At 61.8% G+C, this 18281-nt stretch overlaps 1 protein-coding gene across 1 annotated transcript; it reads left to right on the top strand.

The window, feature by feature from the left end:
• The first annotated feature begins 2810 nt into the window (after positions 1-2810).
• On the top strand, positions 2811-18239 carry GIT1 (GIT ArfGAP 1). Its single transcript, XM_045773162.2, has 20 exons — positions 2811-3111; positions 8727-8860; positions 9297-9409; positions 9520-9625; positions 10142-10359; positions 10445-10539; positions 10876-10918; positions 12900-12948; positions 13387-13459; positions 14069-14166; positions 14544-14655; positions 14788-14921; positions 15075-15227; positions 15354-15584; positions 15675-15728; positions 15897-15983; positions 16105-16178; positions 16283-16465; positions 16590-16653; positions 16810-18239. The coding sequence occupies exons 1-20, from the start codon at positions 3060-3062 to the stop codon at positions 17020-17022; spliced, it is 2286 nt and encodes a 761-aa protein (XP_045629118.1). The 5' UTR covers positions 2811-3059; the 3' UTR covers positions 17023-18239.
• Positions 18240-18281: the final 42 nt, after the last annotated feature.

The following is an 18281-nucleotide window of genomic DNA, read 5'->3' as shown; positions in this document are numbered from 1 at the left end:
CTGATTCCAGAGACTGCCTCCTTCCTGAATAACCCCGGGACAGAGAGGTCCTTCCAGAAGGGGCCCGGCAGACGCCGTGGTAAAAGTGTAATTGACCTCTGGGGCTGCCTACTGCAGGGGCTGGAAGGACCTAGAGGCGTGGCCCAGTCCCTGGAGGGAGGAGGGATTGGGATCTTAAACCAGAGTTCGAATTCCTCCTCACTAACCGCCTGACCGTAAGCAAATTGCTTAAATTTTCTTTCTCAGACAACTCACCTCTAAATGAGACTCTAAATACTACCTACTGGGGTGAGCTAAGGATAGTAACTGCCCTGGGAAACGGCGCATCCAGCCCGCAACCGGGCGGGTAGAGACAGGTGGCGGGACCGGGCACAGTGCCTTCTTGAGTCCACCTTAGAACAGGACAGGAATTAGGGATTCCATACCAGCCCTACTTCGAACAATCCAAGAAGTGTTTGTGTGGGAGGTGCTAGCAAAAGCTTGCAAACTCTCTGCGCCTCTCTCAGGTTTCTTTATGTGGTCTTCTCTCCTTCCTCCTCCACACCCTGCGGTGCCAGGCCCAGGCGGGAAAGGATAAGGGAGGAGTGGACTGCCTCGCCCCTTTCTCCAGCCTGGGAGGAGCCAGCTGGCGTCTTCGGCAACCGGGGACCGCTGCCCACCTCTACCACGAGGGGTCAGCAGAGTGTTGTGGCTGCAGCCGGAGTTGGGGAGGGGGCTGGAACCGGGGGAGGGACGGCTAGGAGTGGCCGGGAGAATGCCTGTACATTTCCTCATTAAATTGTTTTTAGAACCTTGTCTGAGATTTCTCTTTTACTGTCCCGCTTCCTGAGGTGGCGACATCTCCAAAGGGAAATCCCGAAGCCCTTTTATCCCTAGTCCCAGGCCCAGAAACTGCAGTGGCGGGGCTGGGGGCTTCCGGAACAAAGTTTGGGGAGTGTGGCTCTTTTCCTGGGCCACTCCCAGGTAGTCCCCAGGCCAGCCAGGAGGTGGAGCTGGCGGGCGGGAGGGGGCAACGGGGTGAATCATCCTGCTGAAGTGTTGGAGCTCTGGGAGGGGGGAGCTCAGCCTGGATGGGGGGACCTGTGCCCTTAGCAGCCGGGCCTCTTTGCCAGCCGGCCCTAGACCAAACCCAGGTCGCTTTTCCTCCGGTCTGCGCGCTCCAGCTGCCACGTGCTCGAGACGCGCCCACACAGCCGAGAAACAAAGACAGCCAAGCGATGGGGCTGCCAGTAGCCGCCTCGACATTTAATAAATGAAATTCCATAGCTGGGGGTCGATCGGGGGTGAACGGGCGGCCCCCGCTGGTGGGCTGTGCGCCTGGAAGAGCGGCCAGGCCGCTCCTTTTCGTTGCCCAGCCTGGGGCCACCAAGCCCACAGAGTGACTCCTTGGTGCGGGTGCAGCACGGTGCGGCAGGTGGTGCTCCCCCCGCCGCCGCCGCCCCCCACCCCCACCGCGAGGTATCTTTGCTCGCAGAAGCCCCGCCAGCCGAGAGGCTGGCTGTGGGGGGAGGGGAGGCCTGCAAAAAGATTTTTCTTAAAGGTGCGATTATAAATATACCCCGTGGATCGCGATTTCAAACAAACTTGTCAATCTGGGCTGCAGCAAAAGGCGATGGAGGCAGCTTTGCTTGTATTTCGGGCGGTGTGACTCATGAGCACTACTTGTCTCCCCCAGGGAAGCAGCCTGCCCACCCACAAGTCACTGCTGCTCTGGCACCGCTGGGATAAAATCGACCAACTCCCAAACCCCTGCCCAAGGAGTCCCCTCCGCCCCCCTTGCTACTGAGGACTCCCTGCCCCTTGGGAATCTTTCCTTAATTCTGTCACCAATGACCTGGCCCCCAGGCCTGGTCCTGGCCACCCCTGCCCTCTCCCCACAAGCAAAGTGCTCTGGCATTTTGCTGCTGCAGGGATGGGGGCTGGGTGCACGCGGGGCACACGTGTATGTGGGAGCATGCTCAGTGCAGGGGTGCACCCACGTGCGGCCTGCGCCTCCGCTTCCTGTCCCCCCACCTACGCCGTCTCCGTGTGAAGTCTAGGAAGAAAGGCCACCACAAGAAAAGGTCCCTGTATGCTCTATGGACACACGACCCTGCGGTGGCCCAGAAACCCCGTGGAAGTGTACAAGACGAGTGCAGAGTGGGTGTTACTGCACACAGGCGCAGTGGTCACTCCTCGGGAGGTCTTTAAAAACTGCCCAGATTCCTTCCCCTCGGGATGGAAGCACGGATGAGGTATAGATGTATTTTTAGCTGGGAGGCAGGGGAACACCTGGGCGTCCATATTGTTGGCGTTGTGCGGGATCAGCAAGGGTGTGACCGCACACACACCTGGACACACAGATGTGGATACACTGGGGACCAGGTCGCACACCTCACCTCAGCCAGACATAGCCGGGTACCCCAAACCACAGCCCTTTGACGAGGAAGGGGGCCTGGGCTTCCAGCTCCTTACTCTCTTCCCTGTTCCCCAAGGGTCACTGTCCCCAGACCTGAGGCCCCTGGGCTACCCTCCACCTGGAAAGCGAAGGGGATGGAGCTGTGAGGGTAACTCACACTGCCGCGGGGCCGGGGAGCGCAGGAGCGGAGGCCAGGGCCGCAGGCGACGCCGCCCTCTCGGGCCTGCCTAGCTGCGGCCGCGGCCCCTTTAAGCGTCCCCGCCCCCTCCCGCCCGCGCTCCCGGCTTCCTTTCTCCGGGAGGCGCGGCCCGCAGGGCCCGGCGGCTGGGCGGGTGTGCAGGCTGCCCCTCCCCCGGTGGGCAGGGCCTGCGCCGCTTCCTGCAGGAGCGGCCCGGAGCCGCGCAGGGGGCGGAGAGAGCGAGCGGCGAACGGCGGCGGGGCGGCGCGGGGCGGCGCGGGGCGGAGGGCGCCGGAGGGCGAGCGGGCAGGCGGGCACGGCAGGTTCCGGGCCAGCCCCGGGGGCGGACGGTTGGCCGGGCGCGCGGAGCCTAGCCGGGGCCTTGCCGGAGCCGGGCCGGGCAGCAGGGGCCGCCGCCGCCCGGGCCCGCCGCCCGCGCCCCCCACGCTGGCCCAGAGGGCTGCGGCCGCGTCGCCGCTGAGGATGTCCCGGAAGGGGCCGCGGGCGGAGGTGTGTGCGGACTGCAGCGCCCCGGGTAAGCGGGGCCTGGCCGGGGGCGGGACCGCGCAGCGAGGCCGCCGGGCGGGCGCCGGGGCCTGGCGGGAGCGCCGTGCGGGGCCGGAGGGCGGGGCGGGGCTGGGGGCTGCGGCCTCCGGCCTCGGCCCCCGCCCGGGCCACTGCGGAGCCGCGTCCTTGGCGGGAGGGCCGGCTGGGGGGCCCCGGTTCCCTCGCGTCCGTGGACGAGCGAGGAAGGACATTCCCGGCGCCACCTCCCACCCCTCAGTCTGAGGGAGGCAGGCAGCTAGCTGCCCCCCCCCTTCTTTCTATCTCTGTATCCCAGCGGAAGCGCCAGCCTGGGGTGGCAGCAGGGCTGTGGCGGAGGCCAGCAAGGTTTAGGAGGTGGGGGCGAATGTGGTTTTGTGTCATCTCAGTGCCACCCCCGCGTCTTGCACCTGCTGCTCGCATGGTCTGCGCGCCCGCTGAGGTGGCGGAGGTCAAGGGGCAGAGAGCTGGGCAGATGGGCCAGGGGAGGCCTGGATAGCGTTTTCTTGTGAGCAGATGAAGGGGTAGCTGCTCCTACGTCTCGCTACCCCTGGTTCCCAAGGCCGGGGCTCCTTGCGGGGCCTAGTGTTGAGGGCCAGTCCAGCTTGGGCATCTTCCTCTGAGGCATCCCCAGGCTGCCTGGTGATTGGGAGCAACTAGACTCAGTTATTGCTGTGCCCCAGGAAGGCCTGTTTGGGAAGCTGGGCTGAGCTTTGTCCCAGCTTGGGCACAGACCCCTCCTAGCCCCATAGCCCAGCCTGGCCAGAAATGGGTAGGGAGCAGTACCCTGGGGTGCCTAGATTCCCAGGATCGGGCTGGCTTCCCGGCCTGCCTCCTGGCTGTATTTACTGTGGTGTTTGCCTTCTTCCCAGCACAGTCAGGTCCAGGCTGATGTGAACCCCCCTGAACTGCTGAGGAAGTGAGGAGCAGTGACCTGGGAGGCTGCTACCTTCTGATGTGGGAGGACACTGCCAGTGAGGGGCTCAGCAGCTGGCCTAGAGAAGGAAGCCCTGGCTCTTGTCCGTTCTCTTTTTTAAAAAGGAGCTATCTCCCTGGGAGACCTCTGGGCAGGCTCAGGGTGTCTGTGAACTCCAGGGGGACTGAAGGCTCAATTAAGTGTGAGAGTGTGAAGTGCTGTTCCGTGGGCCCATAACTTCCAGCCACCCTTTGGACGGGCCCAAGACCCCAACAGTTTGAGAACCACAGATACTCTGGTGGTTCTGATGGCTCCAAGCTAGTGTTGGGTAACTGTGGATGCCTGGCACAGGCAGGGTACTCTGTGAGTGGTTGTGACCCTGGGACTCCTCTCAGGGCGTGTCATGGTCTGGAAGGGCCCTGAAGAAGATATCAGGGCTGATGTATCCTTACTCTAATGAGCCAGAAATTATGATTCCCCCCCCCCCCCCGCATGCAGGTCTGGGGGTGGAAGGGCTAAGAGCTTGCCTTCTCTGTCTGTCCCAGGCTGTTCTGTACCTCTGGGGCAGGCGTAGCATGGGGGGGAGGGGGAGGGTCCGGAAGGACCGGGAAGAAGGGTGGTGCTTAGCAGACACTCATCCTATCCACTCAGTCTGACCCATGGCAAGACTTTCCTTACTTTGGGCCTCAGTTTCCTCGATGGTGAGGCAAAGAAGTTGGAGTAGAAATGGTTTTTGAAGACCATCCCGTCTTCAAGTCTGTGCTTCTGATTCTCAGCTAAAGGGGCATGGAGCAGAATCAGCAAGGCAGTTGCGCGCTCTCCACTGCATTGGACTATTTGAAGCCTCTGGATGCCGAATGGGTTCAGGGAGGAGTGGTGTATATCTGATGTCTGGACTGCTCGGTTCCTGTCTGCAGTCATTGTCCCATGGAGGCATTTGTGCGCCGGCTACCTGCTTTGCCCCTGATCCAGGACACGGGTCAGGAAGAGGCAGGGGGTGAGGGTGGTGAGGTAGGCAGGGTGCTGACAGAGTCTTACACGTCACCCTGCCCCAGCATCTGGCATGGTGTCTGGCACGTGGCAGGCACTCCCTGAGTGTTTGGATGCTTGTCAGGACCCCAGCTGGCTACTTGGGGCTACCCCATTCCCCCACCGTGTGATGCGAGAAGTGGCATTCTCGGCGTGGGAACTGGAGCAGCCCAGGGACGAGGCCTGAGGATTGTCAACAGTTGGGACCGCATGGGCACATGCCTCCTATGCAGTCATAGGCTTCTCTCTCTGAAGGGGCTTCCAGCCCTAGGAGTGGCGGTTTGTGGTTGGTTAACTTGGGGAGGCCATAAAGGTGAAAGTCGAGGTACAGGCTGATGCCGGAGGTCCTCGTCCTCCCTCTGTTTCCAGGCCTGGGCATACAGGTGACAGGTGTGTTTCGTTAGGTGGCTGGACGTGCCGTGGCTGCAGTGGCAGCAGGGCCTCCTCGTCAGGCGCCGTACACGGGAGTCCAAGGGAGGGGCAGGAGTCAAGGACCCTGGAGAATGTGTTCTACCCCCGTCCTTCCCCCTCCACTCGCTCTGCCGCACAGTCCTGGCTCAGCCCAAGGGCCTGCTCCCGCGGGTCTCCATCTCAACCTTTGCACCGCAGCGCAGGTCCTGGGAGTGAAGACCTCAGGGTGCCTCTCCTATAGTGAGCAAGGATGGCTGCTGGCTAGGAACATTTGGAAACCTGCAGGCCCTTTTGTCTCTTTGTAATGCAGATTGTGGGGTGGGGTGAATGGGGGGCTTTCTTCCTCTTTTATTGGGTTTAACTTACATACCGCAAAGTTCCTGCACCTCACTGTTTAGCCTGATGAGTTTGACGGTCTGTATACCCGTGTAACCACCACTCCAGTCAAGAGGTAGAGCGTTTCTATCGCTCTGTGGGCCTTTCTTCTCCCTCCCAGTCAACAGCCCCCAAAGGTAACCACCATCCTGACCTTTATCCCCATGGATTATTCTTGCCTGCTTTCAAGATGGTGGGCTTCTCCCTCTTCTCTAGTGAGGCTCTGCTCAGGAGACCCCGGCCTTTGTAGCAGGCTTACTGCCCCTAGAGGCCGGTAATGGCTTTGGATGGTGACATGAATTCACTTTAGGCGAGGCCTCCATGGTTGACGTTACCCCAGGATCCCTTCTACCACTTGCCCACGTATACCAGACCCCCAGCCCGAGGCAGAAGCCCAGGGGCAAGGTTGGCAGGGTGCAGAGAAGCTCAGCACATCTCCTAAACCTTCTGTTCTCCGGGGGCGCCTGGCTAGCTCCATCCGTAGAACTTACGACACTTGCTGTCGAGAGTTCAAGCCCCACACTGGGCCGTTGGGCATGAAGTGTACTCAAAACAAAACAAAAGACCTTATGTCCCTGTCCTCTCTATCCCAGCTTTGATCTAGGGAGCCTCTTGGGGGCAAGGGTCCCTTAACCTTAAACTACAGTAGCCATTTGACTTACAGAAACCCTTCCGGCCTGAGGAACTGGCCTCAGTGGGGCTTAGGGCCTCCGTCCTGGGTGGGCCCAAGGCCCCTGGGTGTATAAGAAGTAGGTAGCGGGGTTAGGGTGGACTTTTCATCTGTGTAATCAAGAACCAAGCTGGCAACGGTGTGCCCCAGGCCAGGACAGTGTCTCCTGCTCAACCTTCCTATTTCAGGTCACCGTTGAGGAGAGGTAGGACCCCTCCCCCAGGCTGGGAGAATACCGAGCAAAGCCTGGGACCCTAATCCCCAAATCCTGATCTCTTGGTCACTGCCATATTCAGAGGCTCACCATGTCTGGCCCGCTCTGGATATCTGTGCAGTCCTCTCAGGCCTGGCTTCTCCGGTAGGACCGTGGGCCTGGGGTGGAGGCCTCAGAGCGGCCCATTTATGATCCCGGCCTGGGCGGCTCCCCACTTACAGGAAACCCCACCGTTTCAACAAGAGGAATTTAGGCTGCGTCATTTCCAGCTTCCTGCTTGAGCTGCCAGAGGTGGTGCGGGCAGACCCCTCAACCAATGGTGCTTGGGAGTGGGGGGAGGGAGCTTTCCATGTGCCTCACTGGGGTCCCTCCCTGTTTGAGTAAAGCCAATAGAATGTCCTAGGGCTCCCCCTCTTGGCACAGGCAGTGGGTCTCTTCCTCATGGGCCCCTGGAATCAAGTCCCAGCAAGGTGTATGGCAGGCAGCTCATTGCCCTGTTTTTTGGGGGGGGAATGCCTAAAGAAGCCCAGACCCAAAGAACTGAACCCCCTCCTTCGCTTCTTGTTTCTTCCTGTTCCCACAGAGGGGATACTTGCTGTAGGCAGAACTCAGGCTGCACCCTGACTCAGTCTCCTTACAATTCTGGGAACTTCTATGGAAGTCCTTGAAGGAAAGAGTCTGAGAATCGCCTTCTGGTTGGAGAGGCTCTCATTACCCCAAGCCTGTCCCTCCCTTGGGGGGCCCACTTCTGGACTCCCTGAGCACTGCCAGGCAAGGCAGAGAGCCAGTCCCCCACTCATCACTCCCCTCCCCCAAGACAGGGCTTCCTGAGACTGGGGCGGGGGGCCTGGGAAGAGCACAGTGTCCTGGGAGAGAGGCTCCCTGCCCCCACTCTCTGGAGGCACACAATGGCTGCTTTCTCCCCCATGACCTTTCCAGAGCCTGAGCTGTATACAGCTGTCTCCTCCCCCTCTCCCAAGGGGCCCTGGATGGGTGGCATCTCCCCTGCCCTTGAGAAGGATCCCAGGAGCTCCCACCCTGTCCCGGCCCCTCCTTCTTGTCTCCAAAGTTTGCTTCTCCCCAGGGGTGGAGAGTGGCTTCCAGGGCCCTTGCCCACGTGGGGCTTCCCCCTTAGGGGCAAGAGCAGAGGGAGAGCAGTGGGTATGAACATGGCCTGTGTCCGGCATCTCATTGCCTGGGTGTGCGTCCCAGCATTCCCGCTCCTTAGCTGTGCGACCTTGAGCAAGCCCTCTAACCCATCTGAGCCACTGTTGCTCATTGGTAAAGCAAGGAGAGCGTTTCCTGCCTTGCCTGACACGTGCGAGAGACGTCGTGCGTGCGGGTCCAGCTTGTACACAGCGGGTATCCAGCGTTAGTTCCTTTGCCCTCTCCAGCCCTATTTAAGAGGGGCTTCAGCTCAGCCCATCAGTGATGATGGCAGGAGGCTCAGCATGAAAAGGCCTCTTCCCTGCCAAGATGAGGGCAGAGGCAGGACCCCGTGGAAGGGTGCGATGGGTCAGGCCGGTGGGCCCTTGGGTCCCACAGAAGCCTGGGAGCAGGAGGGATGTGGCACTGCCCCGATGCAGGAAGAGTGCGAGGGCTGTCTGGCAGGTAACAGCAGTGTCATATCCCCGTGGGGACTCCTGCCTCCTTGGGGAAGGGCTGGGCCGGCTGTCTTGTTCCCTGGGAAAGGCTGCAGGACAGGAAGATGTGCCCACTGAGTCGGCCCTGGGGACCACCCTCCCACCCCCCAGACAGGCAGAGATGCGTAGGAAGAGGCACAGCTGTCAGTCACCTGCTGTGTGCCTTTGGGGAAATCCCTCCTACCCCGTGGCTCAGCTTCCTCATCGGTACCTGTGTGTCTCTTCCCAGCTCCTGGGGCTTCGGGCGGCTGAGGGAGGGAAGGGGGCAGCATAGCGCGGGCCCAGAGCAGGTGCCCGGGAGACTCTGCCCCTGCTCTGGCCTCGGCCGACCCTCGCTCCCTCCCGGCAGACCCCGGCTGGGCCTCCATCAGCAGGGGCGTGCTGGTGTGTGACGAGTGCTGCAGCGTGCACCGGAGCCTGGGCCGCCACATCTCCATCGTCAAGCACCTGCGCCACAGCGCCTGGCCTCCCACGCTGCTGCAGGTACGGCCGGCGCGGGTCCTGCACACTGCCCCCTCCCCCGCACGCATACCGCTCTGGATCTGGCAGCTTCCAGGGGCAGCACCCCGCCCTGACCCTTTCCACCCGTTCTGCTTGCCGTGCAGACAGGAGGCTTCTAAGACTGGGGTCTTCCAGACCTGGGCCCTCTCCCCAGCTTGGCCACTTACTAGCTTGGCCACGTAGCATCAAGCAGGCCGCTTAACTTCTCTGAGCCTTGGCACACTTGCCGTGTGGCCTGAAGTGCCACACGGGACCCGTGTGCTCGGGCGGCCCGACTGGGTGGCGGTGTGATGGCGGCAGGGACACGGCAGGCCCCACGGTCCTGTTTCCAGCCACGCCGGCTGTGGCCAGCGCGTGGAGGTGTTCCCCCCATAGCCAGTGCGCAGCGGGCCCTCGGACTTGGCACCTCTTCCTGCAGATGGTGCACACACTCGCCAGCAACGGGGCCAACTCCATCTGGGAGCACTCCCTGCTGGACCCCGCGCAAGTGCAGAGCGGCCGGCGCAAGGCCAGCCCCCAAGACAAAGTCCAGTGAGTTGGGCTGGAGGGGTGGTGGCAGGGACGGCATGGCCTGGGACGCGGATCCGAGAGGTGGCCGGGTGACCGGCCTCTCCCACTCTCCTCCCCACTGCCCTACCCAGCCCCATCAAGTCAGAGTTCATCAGGGCCAAGTACCAGATGCTGGCGTTTGTGCACAAGCTTCCTTGCCGGGACGATGACGGGGTCACTGCCAAAGACCTCAGCAAGGTTGGAGGGGCCCCGTGGGGGACGGGTGGGCCTCCTCTCTTGTCACCCACGACACCCTGAGGGCCTCTCCTTCGTCACCACCGAGCCCTAGGCGCCAGAGGCGTTCAGGTCAGGCAAGAGTAGTGGGCACAGCAGGGGAACGAGATTGCGTGGTCAGGCAGCACGTGGCCACGGCCCCTCAGCTCCTCCGTGGACACCGCGGGGCTAAAATCCCCCAGCTGCCATTCAAAAGCTGGGAGAACTTGGGGCTGTTTCTTAGCCACTCAGAGCCTCAGTTTCCTGCTCTGTAAAATGGGAAAGAAATAACAGCATCTCCCTCATAGACAACCTCTGTCTCAAGCAGAGGTCACGGCACAGGTGGATGGTGACTGATAGCAGGAAGTCCTCTGTCCTTCCTGACAGCCCTACTCCAGCTGGGCCCCTGGAGCTGGTAGGGGCCCCAGCAGCTGCCTAACTCGGTGCAGCTTGAGGGGGGGGGCTCACACACACAGTTGTCGCCCACTCTGCTCCTTGCAGCAATTGCACTCGAGCGTGCGGACGGGCAACTTGGAGACGTGTCTGCGCCTGCTGTCCCTGGGTGCCCAGGCCAACTTCTTCCATCCAGAGAAGGGCACCACACCTCTGCATGTGGCTGCCAAGGCGGGGCAGACACTGCAGGCTGAGCTGCTTGTAGTGTATGGGGCTGACCCTGGCTCCCCTGATGTCAATGGCCGCACACCCATTGACTACGCCAGGTGAGGGTCGGATGATGGGTGAGGCTTGGACGGGTGGGGGTGGTAGACTGCTGCTGCAGGGCTGAGGCATGCCCCCTCCCCACAGGCAGGCGGGGCACCATGAGCTGGCGGAAAGGCTAGTCGAGTGCCAGTATGAGCTCACTGACCGGTTGGCCTTCTATCTCTGTGGACGCAAGCCGGGTGAGCGGAGCTCGGGGCAGGTCTGGCTGGGCCAGGCAGGTGGGACCCAGACACACCCCAGCAGCAGGTGCCATGGTGACAAAGCCGGCTGGGGAACAGTGTTGCTAGGCAACTGGCTCCTGTGAAATTGATGCAGGCTCTTGGCTACAGCACACTGGGATAGGGAGTGGGGGTGGGCCTAACTTCAGTCAGCGACCAGGGCTCTTGGGGGTGGCCTGCCCTCCTCCCTGTCCCCTGACACTTCTGGGTGCCAAGCCCTGCTCATGGCAGTGAGGTGGGCTCCCAGCTGCTAAGGCCACCCCGCACCAGTGACTTGGCATTTTTATTTTTGTTCAGATCACAAGAATGGGCATTACATCATCCCACAGATGGCTGACAGGTGAGTGCCCACCTGATGCCCCTTCCCAGAGGCTGTCGGATGTCATGTGGGTGCCTGAGCCCCAGAGCCTCCACCCGTCCCTCTCCCCAGGCTTTTAGGGTCCCTCACCCTCGGGGGGGCTGGCAGTACAAGCATTTCTGTCCCGTCCTCACTCCCCGATGCCGGGCCCCAAGGCAGGTGAGAATGTCAGCTCAGCACGTGGCCTGAGCCCCATGGCTCCCCCACGCAGGCTTGAGTACCAGAAGCACCTGCCCTGGGAGTGTGGGTTGCTGGCTTCTGTTTCCAGTGGCACTCACCCCACTGTAAAATCTTTAGACAAACCTCCGCTCTTCAGTGAAAAGATGGTGGGCTCCAGGGATTTGGCTAACTTCGGGCCTACTGACCAGGCCTCTGTGGTGTGCTCAGAAGTTGTGCCGTGGCGGGGGGGCAGGGCACAGCACAATGGAGGCGGTTCCGCCTCTGATCTGAAAAGCCTCGGGCGCCTAGGCTGTGGCTGGCACTCGCTCAGCTCACAAGATGGATGCTGGCGCCACCTGGCGGCCGCCTTGGATGGCCAAGCCTTGCCAAGCTTTGCCTGCTGGCCTGGATCTCCGAGAGAGGAGGCTCCCTCCCTCTCCAGTGGCCAGTGTGGGCAGACAGGGATGGCCCCTTGGATCCTTGAACCCAGACCTACTCTGTTCTGAGACGCCGAGACTCCCTCCTACTTCTCTGGTCTTATTCTGCCTGGCGTGTGTACCTGCGTGCATGGCTGGTGTGTGTGTTCCAAACACGTCTGGGCGTGTACTCAGTGAGATGGTAACTGAGCACCTTCCCTGCGCCAGCGACTGTTCTCGGCCCCGAGGCACAGGTGACTGAGGCACAGGTGACTCAGACACGATCTCTGCCCTGAAGGAGCCTGCAGTCTAGAGAGGGACGCAGCCTAGTCAGACAGCTGTAGTTCGGTGTGGGGAGGGGGCGCTGCGCGAGAGATGGTAGAAAGGGGTAGAAAGGAGCAGTGCCATGCGGGAGCTGCAGGCAGCCTTTGCAGCCAGAGCACAGAGAAAAGAGCAGGGAGTCCCAGGAGCAGGACCGGAATAGAAACAGGCGAGAGAATGGCCAATCCTGTGAGCCCCGCAAGGGTAGAGGGGTTCCAAGCACTGATGTGTGGAGTCAGCCGTGCCACTTACTGGCTGTTTGAGTTCCTGCAGGCTGCTTAACCGCTCTGAGTCTGAGTTACCTCGTGGAAACGAGGGCAACAGTGCCTACCTTTTCTGGGCTGTTGAGAGGATTAAGTAAGATAACGCATGCCAAGCACGTAGCGTATTTTTTAAGTGAGCTTGTTGTTGGAGTACAGCTGAAGTATGCCATACGTCTCTTTTGTCACTGAGTTGGTTTTGAGGCCGGGGGTGGTGTGGCCCGATGTGTCGGAAAGATCGCCTGGGCTGTTCGCTGGGAACAGGGATTGTAGGGGCGAGCCCAGAAGCGGGAAGATGGACGAAGAAACTGATGCAAAGGCCCCGGGGAAGAGGGACTGATGGCAGAACCTGGGGAAAGCTCCCCCGGGGCTTGAGGGTGAGGGCATTTCTGGGGACCCCCGAGAGCAGACGCTGGTGCTGGGTGAGTGGGGCTCAGAGGGAGAGAGCAAGCTGGTGTAGGAGCAGGGTGGGAGGGAGATGAGTTCCGTCGTGTGCGCGGAGCCGGGTGTGGGCTTGCCATGGGCAGACGTGCGCTGCCCTGCTCCTGGGTAATCGCTGCCTCTGTCCTGTTCTTTCCTCTGCTGCCTCTCTCTGGACTTAGATCTCGGCAAAAGTGCATGTCTCAGAGGTATATGGTGCCTGCCCTGGGAGCAGGCTCTGGAGGTTGGGGCAGGGGGCCGGGGGAAGGCTTGGTGTGCGGCATCTGGGATGTTGTCTTCCCGGGATCCCTGCATGTTCGGGATCACAGGCGGGGGCCTGGCCACCTCTCATGTCTGCCCATTCCCGTCTCCCTCCTCCGTCCACAGCCTAGACCTGTCCGAGTTGGCCAAAGCCGCCAAGAAGAAGCTGCAGGCGGTGAGTCCGCTTGGATAGGCTCTAATACTTGGAGCTGTCCCCATCTCTGACCCTCAACCCCTGCCATCGCTCCCCCTTCCTCTGACCTGGTACCCTTTTCTAAGTCTTGGACCTGCCCCTCACTGTAGCCTTCCTGGCTCCCTTCCCCCACTTCCCTGCCTTTTGTCTCTGACTCTGACTCTGCAGGCCCCGGAGCCCTAGCTCCGCCTCTGACCTACCAGGGCACTAACTGTCTGCTCTGGCCTCCCTCTGTCCTCTCCCACTGTGGCGCTGGACAGAGAGACCTCTGCCCCAGTTTCCAGGGCTGAGACTGGGGGCTGGGCAGTGCACGGGACACAAGCCATTTCCCACCTCTTATGACTTCCTGCTTGAGCTGGCCTTGTCAGCACTGGGGACCAATGGATCTGACAAAGCCTGGCTCCCCCTCTTTGCCTCTAGCTCAGCAACCGGCTTTTTGAGGAACTTGCCATGGATGTGTATGACGAGGTGGATAGAAGAGAGAATGACGCCGGTGAGCCCGGAGGGCATCTGAGGTCATGGGCGGATGCGATGAGGGTACCTGCCCACCTGCCGGGGAAGGTCTGGGACCTGCTGTGGCTCTCCGGTCCTTTGGCGGGGACCGAGAGGGGGTGCCTGGGGTTGGTCCGCTCAGCAGGTCTGCGGACCAGCCCCTGCTGGCTGTGAGCGGCCTGGGCAGTGTCCCCGGCAAGGCGGAGCGTGCTGAGCTGGAGGCAGCCAGCCTGTTCCTCCGCCCCACCCCTGCGCTGGTGCTCATCTCTGCTCTGGCTGCCTCCCACTTTGGCTCACTCCCCAGTCCCACTCCGCCCCCCTACATCACTCCTTCCTGGCCACAGCCAGATTCCAGCCCAAACTCTGGGCTGGGCCTGGCAAGGAGTCGCCTCGTTCTGTTCGTCATCGGCCTAGCCGGCCTAGCCGGGCTCGCCCAGCCCTGCCCTGCCCTGCCCCAGCCTTGCTTCCGTTGTCTGAAGACCACCCCTGTTTGGAACACCAGCCCTTGGTGGGCGTGGGGAGGAGCGAGGAAGGCTGCGCTCAGCACCTCCCCACCTCCGCCCGGTGGGCCCGGCCACCAGGACGATTGCTCCCTTCCCCTCCCCCACAGTGTGGCTGGCTACCCAGAACCACAGCACCCTGGTTACGGAGCGCAGTGCTGTGCCCTTCCTGCCTGTGAACCCCGAGTACTCAGCCACACGGAATCAGGTGAGGGGGCTGGATGGGGGGCCTGGGGCGGTCTCCTGCCCTCCATGGGTCGCCAGCTCTGTGAGCGCTGCCCTTCCTCCACGGCTGCCGTCTGGCCTGCTCTTCTCCCCCGGCCCCGGCCTCCCCCAGGGCTGTGCTGGCGCTGGGATGTGGGACTGGGGAAGAGGCTGGGTTTTTTGAGGACTTGCTGAGCAGCGTCTGGGGGATCCCAGCCTCTTCTCGAGAGCTCCCCTAGGCACCCAGAATCTGTCACCCCTGACCCCCTGCTCTGGCCATGAGCCGGGTAACATGGGCGTCCCTCGCGGCTTTGTTCCCACCACCCGTCTCTCAGCTGTAACGGGGCCCATCATGCCAGCCCGGTTCTTTCTGCCTTGTAGGGACGGCAGAAGTTGGCCCGCTTTAATGCTCGAGAGTTTGCCACCCTGATCATAGACATTCTCAGCGAGGCCAAGCGGAGGCAGCAGGGCAAGAGCCTGAGCAGCCCCACAGGTGGGAAGGGCGTGGAGAGGGCTGCGGGCAGTGGGCACTTCTCTGGAATATTCTCTTTCATGGCTCCTTTCTGGGGTGGCATGATAGAAGGGTTGTGTGGCTGAATCCTAAGTGGCAGGACTGTGTCCTCAGACAACCTCGAGCTCTCTGCGCGGAGCCAGAGTGACCTCGACGACCAACACGACTACGACAGTGTGGCCTCGGACGAGGACACGGACCAGGAACCCCTGCGCAGCGCTGGTGCCACTAGGAACAACCGTGCCCGGGTCTGAGCACTGCCCCAGCCCGGGCCTCCGGCTCTATCCCCTCATAGCCCGGGGCTCCGGGGACAAGTGGGCTGGTTACGGTCTTGGGAAGAGCCTTCTGTGGGCGTTCCCCCCTGCCCCTGATGGCTGACTGGCCTCTGCCTCACTCTGCAGAGCATGGACTCCTCAGACCTGTCCGACGGGGCCGTGACCCTGCAGGAGTACCTGGAACTGAAGAAGGCTCTGGCCGCCTCCGAGGCAAAGGTGCAGCAGCTCCTGAAGGTCAACAGCAGCCTGAGCGACGAGCTCCGGAGGCTGCAGAGGGAGGTAAGGGCGGCAGCGCTGGCGCGAGCGGGGGCTTCCAGCATCCGGGCCGGGGAGGGTCCCCTGCTCCCGGAGGTGGGGGTGCTGCCCGGAGCCTCTGGAGGTTCTGAGACCTCCGTGCGCTCTCAGATCCACAAGCTGCAGGCAGAGAACTTGCAGATCCGGCAGCCTCCGGGGCCAGTGCCCACACCCCCGCCGCCCAGCGAGCGGGCGGAGCCTACGTCGATGGGGCCCGGCGGGAGTGCCCACCGCAGGGACCGCCAGGCCTTCTCCATGTATGAGCCAGGCTCCGCCCTGAAGCCCTTTGGGGGCCCACCTGGGGACGAGCTCACCACCCGGCTCCAGCCTTTCCACAGCACTGTGAGTTGCCCGTGGGTGTCAAGGACTGGGGGAGACCAAGGGTTGGAGCTGCCGTGGGCCCTCCCTGATGCCTGCTGTGCCATCCCCCAGGAGCTGGAGGACGACGCCATCTATTCCGTACATGTCCCTGCTGGCCTTTACCGGGTAAGCAGGGCCTGGGGAAAGTGGGCCCATGTCTGTACATCGGTTCTGAGCCCCAGTGGGTGCCAGCTTTTGTGCTGGCTGCTGGGCACGGAGATGACCCTCGCTGCCGGGAAGCTGGAAGGTGGGTGGCAGGGAGGAAAAACTGACTCCAGCTCTCCTGGGTTTCAGATCCGGAAGGGGGTGTCGGCCTCCGCCGTGCCCTTCACTCCCTCCTCCCCACTCCTGTCCTGCTCCCAGGAAGGAAGCCGCCACACGGTAACGTTCCCATCCCCAGTGTCCAAGGGACATGCCGAACGAGATGTGTGCGTGGAAAGCGATGGGCTGTGTGGGTCTGTGGACGTGCACGTCACCTACTGCCCCTTACCTGTTCCTCCAGAGCAAGCTTTCCCGCCACGGTAGCGGTGCTGACAGTGACTATGAGAACACGCAAAGTGGGGACCCACTGCTTGGGTGAGGCACCCCAGGGAAAAAGGCAGAGTGGGCTCTGGAGTGTCTGTGAGGGTGCAGGCAAGCGGTCTCACCACTGGAATGTCTCTTTCTAACCCCCACCCCAGACTGGAAGGGAAGAGGTTTCTTGAGCTGGGCAAGGAAGAAGACTTCCACCCAGAGTTGGAAAGCCTGGATGGAGACCTCGACCCTGGGCTTCCCAGCACGGAGGATGTCATCCTGAAGACAGAACAGGTCACCAAGAACATTCAGGAATTGTTGCGGGCTGCCCAAGAATTCAAGCATGACAGGTATGGGGGTGGGACACGAGGCTCATAGCAGCCCCTGGGTGTTGCGGAGGGGAAGCGGGGGAGGGGGCAGTGTTCCACTGTCCCTGCAAACCCTCCTAATTTTTACCCTCCCTTCCCCCCAAAGCTTTGTGCCCTGCTCAGAGAAGATCCATTTGGCTGTGACTGAGATGGCCTCTCTATTCCCAAAGGTACAGGGGCTGGAAAGAAGAGCAGGACTGGGAGGGTCTCCGGGTGGGGCAGGTACAGGGAACGTGACCACTACCTGGGTGGAGAGGAGGACACACTGAGCCATGTTCGTGGCTCATGGTTTGAAGTCCAAGGCCCAACTCCCTCCCCCCTTCCAGAGGCCAGCCCTGGAGCCTGTGCGCAGCTCACTGCGGCTGCTCAATGCCAGCGCCTACCGGCTGCAGAGTGAATGCCGGAAGACCGTGCCCCCGGAGCCGGGTGCCCCTGTGGACTTCCAGCTGCTGACTCAGCAGGTGATCCAGTGCGCCTATGACATCGCCAAGGCTGCCAAGCAGCTGGTCACCATCACCACCCGAGAAAAGAAGCAGTGACCACTCTCCCTGCACCCTCACCTGCACCCTGGGACCTCACTGGCCACGGGAGCTGGGCCACTCCAGACACTAATCCCCACCCCAACAGATCCCCTGGCGCAAGTGCCCTTAGTGCTGCCACACTCCCCTGGCAGCCAGGCGCCCTGGTGCCCGCCCCCCTCAAGCCCCCAAGGATGGGGAGGTGGGGTGGCAGGAGCTTCTGTCCCCCACATTCCATGCACCTCCCCCTGTACATAGCATTCCCCTCCCCCAACCCTCCTTCTAGCGTGCAGGGGCCTGTAAGGCATCACTCCCAGCCCCTTGCCCTCTGGGGCACCCTCGACAAAGGGTCGGGTGGGGACACTCCAAGTGGGGCCATTTCCCCTACAGGCACCCCACCCCCATGAGCCAGTTCAGCCCTATTGGGGGCTGAGCGGGGGCATCCCCTCCTTTGTACATAATCTCTGGATGTCCCTGCCCTGTAGCCACCAGCCCCCCTGCTGCTCTCCTTTAATGCCAAACGGCCCTTGCCTAGAGCACAGGCCCCAACCTGTGTTCCCAGGGTCCCTAGCAGCAAACACTGGAATATGTCTTTTTTTTTTTTTTCTTCTCTCTCTTCTCTTCCACTCCTTAATTTTAACATTGTGGTAACTGAGTGTCCCTGCGTGCCTGCGTGTGAGTGTGCGGGGCGGCAGTGCCGTTCCGGAGGCCTGGCCCATCTGGAGTTTTGTGAAGGGTGAGGGGACCAGAGCAGCAGGACCAGTGTTGGGGGTCAGCCCTCCTTCCCCATTCTTGGGGCCAGGGACTGCTGGTAACCAGCTGGGGTCCAACCCGTTGCCTCCTCTCATCTGTCCCCCCACTCATACCCCTTTCTCTAGGAACTTAACAACAAAAACCACTTCCCTGCATCTCTCCTCCCCCTCCCTTGTGGAGGGGGATATGCTGGCTGGGGCAGAGAACTGAGCACCTGAGCCTGGGGCTGGCTCCCCGGGGTCCCTGACTCAGCTGAGAGCCCCCTCCCCATAACCTCTGAGAGGCCAGCACCTGCCCTGCGGTATCTGGGTATCTGGAATCTGGGCTGCAGCCTGGGAAGGCTGGAGAGGCAGATGGCAGTGCCTACCAGCTCTCCTCCCTGTCCTGCCTCTGTCCCAGGGGCCAGGCTCTACCTGTGTGGTGGTGGGTGGGCTGTCAAGACGTGTGTCATGTACATTTGTATCAAAAATAAATAAGTGACCATGTGCTGTTGCTGATGTTTAGAGAATTTAGGGGGTTGGGGGGCA

The sequence above is a fragment of the Ursus americanus genome, chromosome 23, assembly GCF_024610735.1.
Source record: "Ursus americanus isolate L20-20 chromosome 23, mUrsAme1.1.p, whole genome shotgun sequence".
Taxonomy (NCBI): Eukaryota; Metazoa; Chordata; class Mammalia; order Carnivora; family Ursidae; genus Ursus; species Ursus americanus.
Note: the sequence above shows the minus strand (reverse complement) of the source record. Positions and strands in the feature narration are given on the sequence as shown.